This window comes from Sinohyriopsis cumingii, chromosome 10, assembly GCF_028554795.1.
Source record: "Sinohyriopsis cumingii isolate HCF-2022 chromosome 10, ASM2855479v2, whole genome shotgun sequence".
Lineage (NCBI taxonomy): Eukaryota > Metazoa > Mollusca > Bivalvia > Unionida > Unionidae > Sinohyriopsis > Sinohyriopsis cumingii.
Window position 1 is genome coordinate 100,304,210 of NC_142970.1, and position 8,932 is coordinate 100,313,141.

The 8,932-nt window shown below is 36.3% G+C and overlaps 1 protein-coding gene across 1 annotated transcript in view; it reads left to right on the forward strand.

The window, feature by feature from the left end:
* Positions 1-6,447, forward strand: part of LOC149790723 (chitin synthase-like) — a 33,444-nt gene extending 26,997 nt beyond the window's left edge. The window contains exon 12 of the mRNA XM_089972772.1: positions 1,893-6,447. Coding sequence (XP_089828898.1) covers positions 1,893-1,939 — 47 coding nt within the window. The 3' untranslated portion in view covers positions 1,940-6,447. The remainder of the gene's footprint in view (positions 1-1,892) is intronic.
* The last annotated feature ends 2,485 nt before the right edge of the window (positions 6,448-8,932 follow it).

Sequence of the window (8,932 nt, forward strand, 5' to 3'; positions counted from 1 at the left end):
ACACCTGCTGCGGAGCCCCGCAAGAAGAATTAAGCTAATATATTCCGTTTCTTGCGTCAGAGCTACACATGATGAAATACCAAGCAAAGCAGACCCTTTAATCAACTGATCCTTGCCAGCGGCCTCAGAGGCAATGTCCTCGGTACGGGCTGGTGAACAACATAATGTTGGTCAATCCAAAAGACAAGTTTAAACGTTATTCCAAAACAGTTAAATTGAATACGTTTAACGTAGTCGCAGATGATTGGCATGAGAATCCCATTTATCATACTGTGCCCTTCTTACGACCCCTCTAGCTCTACTTAGAGACAAAGCTGGGTGTACCATCGGATCATCAAGCGTTCCTCTACTCAACTACCGGGATCAGCTCCCCCAACGACACGATGCGCAAACCACGGCATACAAATTTCGTCTACTCAGTCGCCTGTTACGGCATGCAGAGAGAACGTATCAGACCTATTCAACATCCCCGAGGGGCCGAGTGGTCTAAAGCGCTCACCATTATGGATTAATGCCATCTCACCTGTCTGTCTGTCTGCGCTCACTGTTACGGATTATTGCCATCTCACCTCTTTCTGCGTGGGTTTGGAGTCTCTGGTTCGCCCAATGTGGGCTTGTGAGAAAGCTTGCCGGTATCTTCTCGTTGGTCAGTGGTTCTTTTAGGGTTTTTCCCAGGTTCTTCCACCACCATTGATACCGGCCGCCATGTATAGCCTATCTTGTTTTGACAAATGGCGTTAAACCCAACAACAACAACAACATCCCCGAAATTACAGTGGGAGGATAAATCTAGAAAGGCACCATCGTGCTTTGGCTTTGAAGCAATGGCTCCCCTTATGAATTAGGGGAAACATAATTGTCTTACAAGTACGCGATAAAATCGTAATGAAATACGGCTTTCATGTTTGAAAGTATGCACTTGAACTGAGTTGGAAAAGATAATAGAAATCGTATCAAACTCAAAAGCAATTCGAGCTTACATTTAGCGCATATCGAAGCTATAAAATGCACTGCCGTCTAACATCAGGAAATGGGTAGTGGGAGTGTGAGAAGAATTTAAATATTCACTCTCTTGATCAGTAAAGAAAAAAGTCATAATTAAACTGTACGTTATATGGGTAAACATTCACATAAGGAAATGTCCACGGCTATCGAATAATATTATATATGGCGTGTAACTGTAGAAACTGTTTGCTTTTGGAACCATAGAGTAGAATCTTTTTATTCATCTTACTGTAATTGTTAATTTAGATGCAGTATTGGATAATCTTCAAACTGAAGAACAAAATAAGTTTATGGCACCAACTTGAGCTAATAGCGCAATTCCTGAAACCAGCCATTTAATCGAATCTCTCCTGCTCATGCATTAAACGATTAAACCCAAGCAACGATATTTAAAATTTAATATTTATATCACCTTTGAAACTTCCGGTTATTTAAATGCGTAAACGGAAGTAGTACCATTTGTGCAATTCATACGTATGTAGGTAAGTATTACCCTTTATTGTATCATTTCAAAGGTGCAAAGTACAGACGGGCACTGTGTGGGATTTTTCTGCATGTATTTTATTTTTCTTGCAACAATCAGTTTTCCATGAACAAGCAATCGCAAATCTTTATTATAACAACAACAATAGCACCGTTATCATAACACAATACACATGATGCGAATATCCATGCCAATAACATAGATACTAATTGAACTGGTTACTTTTTCTTTTAACTGCTAATTTGCTTGTCGTACGAGTGGCCACTGCCATCTCGCCCAGCTAGACTTTCAGTGCAGATGTTCGAATATCCGTTAATATTTCTGTACAATATCAGGCTTAAAAACTACTTGTTCGCGCAACACCTGAGGGATATCTATATATGTGTGTTCTTCTCTTCTCAAGGTAATGCCCCGAATGGTCCAGGTCAACTATCTAGCGAATCAGCATAGCTGTAATGGGTACATGGCTACCGTTGGATCGTTGAGAAACCATCAACAAGCTACAGGACTTTTAGTGTAATAATTCATAATGAATAGTACTGAAAAAGCATGAATCGTTCATGGTTTGTGCAAATATTTGAAAGCGTGATGGAAAAGTTTAAAGTTTGACAGTGAATGTCTTCTGGTAAATGTTTGCGTGCAGTGTTTGTTTTTATATATGACAATTACTGAGTAATAATGTAGATTAATATTATGCTGTTTTATGCATGACCAATTACTGAGAAATAATATAGATTACCATTATGCAGGGTTTGTTTTTATGCATGACCAATTACTGGGTAATAACATAAATTACCATTAGCAGAAAAAGAAGGATAGCGAGCAATCACAAACAGCATAAGTGCTTCAAATGTTCTTTTACGGCTTACACCAACAAATGCAGCTATAACTGGATTAATAATTTGCGAGTTGTCTTTCACGAACAAAATGTATCATTTTTCTACCATAAACACATGTGGTCCGTGAAAAGTATTTCTAATTTTTCCTCAGTTCATCATAGTACTTTTAGCATGTTTTCGCGTACACACGCACACTATTTTTCCGAGTATCTAATTAACAATTTACCTGCACGATAACTTCATATCTATTGTTTTCTTATATTTTTTTGGTATTATAAACCATCCTTATTATTGCAAGTAAAAGTCACTCATATCCGTTCAAGTGATTCTTGCTTTAGACAAAGGTGTAAATTTTAGGAACAGTTTCTTAAGGGAGCTTTCAATATCTAGAATCTCCATTACAATCAACTCTTAGTGCGCCAAATAAATCTACGAAGCAAATCTCGCTCAGTGACGATAGGAATATTCCCGATCCTTTGCGCCAAATATCGCAAACAGACGCCTCCAGAAATGCTATAGTAGTCGCCGTGGCATAAGGTGTACCTTGTACAGCAAATTACCTCGTGTGCACACCACATATCTTCAGCATTTCTTACGGCGGCTTGAATGAGATGACTTATTAATGGCCTATTATTGGCCAAAAGAATGTAACCTTTTTTCAAATCATATTCTCAAAAGACAGCTATGCTTCACTGAACGTCTAGAAATAATTCCATCAATGTATTATGATTTTGTCTGCATGTATTGTTCTCCACTATTTTCCGGCGATTTCTATCTTTCCAATGTTTCATCATTCCAAGGATGTTTTGTTTCGATATGGATTTTGGAAGAAGAGCCACCATATGTTCTGTCTGGGGTCACTGTATGGCGAGTATTGACCTCTAAACCGGAACGAAATTCAATCATTTCAGCTACATATAAACTGACAACAAACAGTGCAGAATTAGTTTTACAAAGCCTAAGAACATTCCACTCTGACAGCATCTTTGTCAAAGCGAACACAAAACAAAGACAAGACAAACAATGAACATGATGTAAGATAATTGATACCGACATACAAATAATCGTTTCCATCTTTTAACTTCAGACTCGTTTTTAAAAGAAAAACTTTGTTTAAAAGAACTACCCTATTTTGGTAAGGGGAGCATGCATTTTCAAATTTGATTTTCCACTCCTGTATATATACTTATAAATATGAAAAATTCCGTTTCATACTTCATTTTTTTAATTTGTCATTTAAAGTACGTGATATAAAATTTTAACGACTGACCTCAATTCATGAAGTGTTCTCATGTTTAATATGTAATGTAAAATGCCATAACAAACGGCATAACAGCTACCGATGTTTCCCTTTTATATTAGTAGACGAGGTCGATAATCCGACCTAGATGGGGTTCCTCTTTCTGTTATATATTGAAAAACGACACTAACATTATATAAAATTACATACAGAATACTTCATGATTATTTATTTCAGTTACTACCCCTATCTTGAAGATAAAAATAGCCAACAATTGGAGAAATTCATTTAGATTGGTTCGTTTATTTTCAAATTCCTACATAAAATCAACATTCAAATATCGGTACAAACAGTAATTAGAATAAGGAAACTTTTGAAATTGCATATGAAAGGTCTGGAAATTGTTTATTGACTGCGAACGCAGCTACAAACTTATACTTATATTCAACTCTACCCGACTACCATTTCTTTCCTTTCAGTGTCGTATTATTCAATTACTGACCTAATTTGTTTTAGTAATTTGACACTAATTGCAGTTTACTCTTACAATGGAGAGAAATGCTTGCTTATTTAAAGTTACTTCCAATCCACTTAGCGTTTATTGTATCTTCTCGCGACTAAATGTTTAAACAAAAGTGAGACATATAAACAAACACGCACACGAAACGCATACGGTAAGCAAGAAAAATTGCTTTATTTTCGCGTATAGTATCAAATTGTTATTCAAATAAAAAAAAAAAAAAACTACTGCTAGTCTTCTCTAGAACCACAAGGGGATACAAATAAATCAAACGAAATGCGTGTCGTCTGTGTTTGCACGTTATCACCAAAATGAATTTCAAATAAACAATTTAGATTTTCGTATCTATCACGTTATTTCTTGGGAATATATCTAAAAGTTATGACTGTTATGATTGGTCTATGCGTTTAGGTAGCAAATGTTTCTATTTGTTTTGGTAGCCAATGTTTCTACGCAATTCTTCAATGTAACTTACTGAAGTGTTGATAGTAATATTCTTGTTTTGAAATCATGTGTTGCTTACTATTTTATATTTTGCATATATTTATAAAAAAATTAATTTTTATTTTATGTATTACTTTGCATAAAGAAAGCAGAGATAAAATGAATGTACGTTCCTTCATATAATATATATTGTCTTTGTATTTTATGCTCTGCACTGATTTGAAAGAAGTTTTATTTGCATTTGTATTTACTGTACTTAGCGAGTTAATTCTAAACTGTAACCTTTATTATTTTAACAGTTCCATAACTTGATTTAAGTTTACATGTGTATCAATATGTTGTACGCTTCTAATTCCTGAAGCCCATTATCTGCTGCTTTTAACTTTTTTATCTGCTTTGTCTTACGCATACTTAGGTTTTTTAAATGTTCACATTCGTTGCAATCTAATTGTGTATTAGGTTTTCTTTGCAGTTAGGAATTGAAAATCTTTTACATAGTATGTTTATGTGAATAGATAATCGAATAATGATGATGGCCAAACTAGTTAACTTATCTGAATGGACACTTCAACCACAACGCTAGTTACATTATCTCAATGGACACTGCAGCCACGATTACAACTACGCTAGTTACATTATATATAGAGACACTGCAACCACGATTACAACTACGCTAGTAACATTACCTGCATGGACACTGCAACCACGATTACGACAACGCTAGTTACACTATCTTAATGGACAATGCAGCCATGATTACGATTACGCTAGTTACATTATATCTAGGGACACTGCAACCACGATCACGACTACGTTAGTTACATTATCTGTACGGACATATCACAACCACGATTACAACAGCGCTAGTTACATTATATGTATGGACACTGCAACCACGATCACGACTACGCTAGTTACATTATCTGTAAGGACAATTCACAACCACGATTATGACTACGCTAGTTACATTATCTTAATGGACACTGAAAACTATGCTTGTTACTTGATCTGTAAGGACAATTCACAACCACGATATCGACTACGCTAGTTGCATTATCGGTAAGGACAATTCACAGCCACGATTACGACAACGCTAGTTACATTATATGTATGGATACTGCAACTACGACAACGACTACGCTAGTTGCATTATCTGTAAGGACAATTCACAGCCACGATTACGACAACGCTAGTTACATTATATGTATGGACACTGCAACCACGATAACGACTACGCTAGTTACATTATCTGTAAGGACAATTCACAACCACGATTACGACTACGCTAGTTACATTATATATATGGACACTGCAACCACGATCACGACTACGCTAGTTACATTATCTGTAAGGACAATTCACAACCACGATTACGAGTACGCTAGTTACATTATATGTATGGACACTGCAACCACGATCACGACTACGCTAGTTACATTATCTGTATGGACAATTCACAACCACGGTTACGACAGTACTAGTTACATTATCTTAATGGACACTGCAAAAACGATTACGACTACGCTAGTTGTATTTTCTGTATGGACACTATAACCACTATTATGACTATGCTAGGTGCAGTATCTATATGGACAATTCAACCACGATTACGACAACGATAGTTACATTATCTCTATGGACACTGCAATCACGATAACAGCCAAGCTATTTACATTAACTGAGTAGACACTCCACAAAAGACTACGGCCAAACAAGTTTCATTATCCAAATGGATGCTCCAACAACATGTACGAACACGCTAGTCTCGATGAAATTTAAGACTTTAAGAGGTTAGTGGTCATTCAGGGTACGTCTGTATTAAGAAGCGTTTTCGGCATTCACATGCCGAAACAAAGAAACATTTCGAATTCTGTGTAATACTTTATCTGCTAGGAAATGAAACTGAATTCTTGTATATAGTGTGCATTTATTATTTTACGGAATCGTCAGTAGTAAATGGGGATAGATTAGCGACAATGGGAATTAGCATTACAGAGACCCCTGGGTCAGATTAGCGACAATGGAAATTTAACATGGCGAAAAATCGTGGGTCAGATTAGCGACAAGGGAAATTAACATGGGAATAAATCGTGGGTCACTCTAGCAACAAGGGGAATTTAACATGGAACTATAGTGTGGGTCTGTCTAGCGACAAGGGGAAATTAACATGGGAATAGAGTTTGGGTTTGTCTAGGGACAAGGGGAATTGAATATGGGATTTTTTTTTTTAAATTTAAATTTAAATTTAAATTTAAAAAAGGGTAGGCAATTGAAAGGCTATCTCTTTTCGAGAAATATGGCTGGCCCTGAAAAGGGCCTTTGGGTTTTCTTCTTCTTCTGCTTCTAATTTCTTCTTTTTCTCCACCAAGTTCTTATTTTATCTCCAACACTCTTTCTCTTCTTCTCTTTCTTTTTCTCCTGCTCTTCTTTCTTCTTCTTCTCTTCCTCCTCTTCTTTCTTCCTCTTCTCATTTTCTTCTTCTTTTTCAATCTTTTCGTTCCATTTGCTTATTCTTATTCTTTCCTCTTCATCCTCCTTCTCCTCCTTTATCTCTTTCATGACACCACTAATCTTGTCCTTTACCTTTTTTAAGTTATTAATTTCCATCTTTACACGATGGTGACTATAGGAATAATGCTCTTCAACCAGTCTTATTAACATCTGCTCCATCATTCCTAAGTTGTCTAAACGTCTTGTAATGTTTGTATTTTGTCCATTTGGTTAGAAGCCATCTTCTTTTTTTTTTTCTTTGCAGAATGGTTTGAACGACGAATACTGTGGGTTCTTATACTTAAAGCGCGTACGTGAAGGAAAAATCCCCCTAAAACGTAAAATTGATCTTACCTAGATCATGACCAAACAACGCGCGGACGTGAAGGAAAACATCCCCCTACTTTTTCATTTCATATAATAAAACCCAAACTATACTTTCTCATTTCATATAATAAAAACCCAAACTATACTCTCCACATACGCTAAGAAACAATAAACAAAATCCATAATCTACTATCCACACAATCTTACGTGAGCGCTTACAAAACCCAAACTATACTCTCCACATACGCTAAGAAACAATAAACAAAATCCATAATCTACTATCCACACAATCTTACGTGAGCGCTTACAAAACCCAAACTATACTCTCCACATACGCTAAGAAACAATAAACAAATCCATAATCTACTATTCACACAATCGTACGTGAGCGGGTACAAACACAAACACACAAACACAAACACACAAACACATACGCTAAGAAACAATAAACAAATCCATAATCTACTATCCACACAATCTTACGTGAGCGCTTACAAAACCCAAACTATACTCTCCACATACGCTAAGAAACAATAAACAAAATCCATAATCTACTATCCACACAATCGTACGTGAGCGCTTACAAAACCCTAACTATACTCTTCACATACGCTAAGAAACAATAAAGTAACCCATAATCTACTATTCACACAAACATACCTTAGCTCTTACAAGCACAAACACACAAACACATACCCTCACACTATCTTAAAAAAGAGTGTTTATTTTCACACTACTCTACCTACACACACATTGGCAAATCGATAGTTATTTCTTTTCTAGATTATTGGGTAGCCCTGAAAAGGGCTGTTTTTTTTAAACTCCAGATGCAACTATCTAATGATTGCACCTTCCTGGCCTGGCGCCACACACGCATCTTCTTCCCCAGTCTCCTTTCACCTTTCTTCTGGGGAGCGAAGAGGGAGGATGATTCGCTTCAGCACCCCAATCCTCTGTCTCGGGAATATTGAACGACATCCTCTCTTCTCTTTTCTTTTCCTCCTCTTTACTCGGTCTTCTCTCCTCCTCTTCCTTCTTTATTCTTTCTTCTTCTATTATAGCCTCCGCAGCCAATTCATTTACCAGGCGCCTGACATATTCCAGATGTATCTGGAGTTCAAGAAGTTTGCTTATTCTGCTACTATTCATTCTTGTGTTGATCAATCAACAAGGGTAGCTAGACTGCCGAACGAGTTTCAATTTATAGTGAAAGCGCGTACGTGAAGGAAAACATACCCCTAAAAACATAAAATTGATCTTACCTAGATCATGACCAAAAAAAAAAAAAAACAACGTGCGGACCTAAAAGAAACACTCACTTTTTTATGCTACCCATCACTATTTTAAAATTTTTTATAAATCACTTCAATAGACTATCCACATACGCAAAGCAATCCAATCTAACTCCAAATATACACCTCAAACACCAAATAAAGACATCATTTTAATCTACTATCTACACCAACTGATTTGATCACTTACATACACACAAACTCACAAACACATACCCTCACATTTTTTTTAAAAAGAGTTAATGTTTATTTTCACACTATTCTACCTACACACATTGGCAAATCGATCGT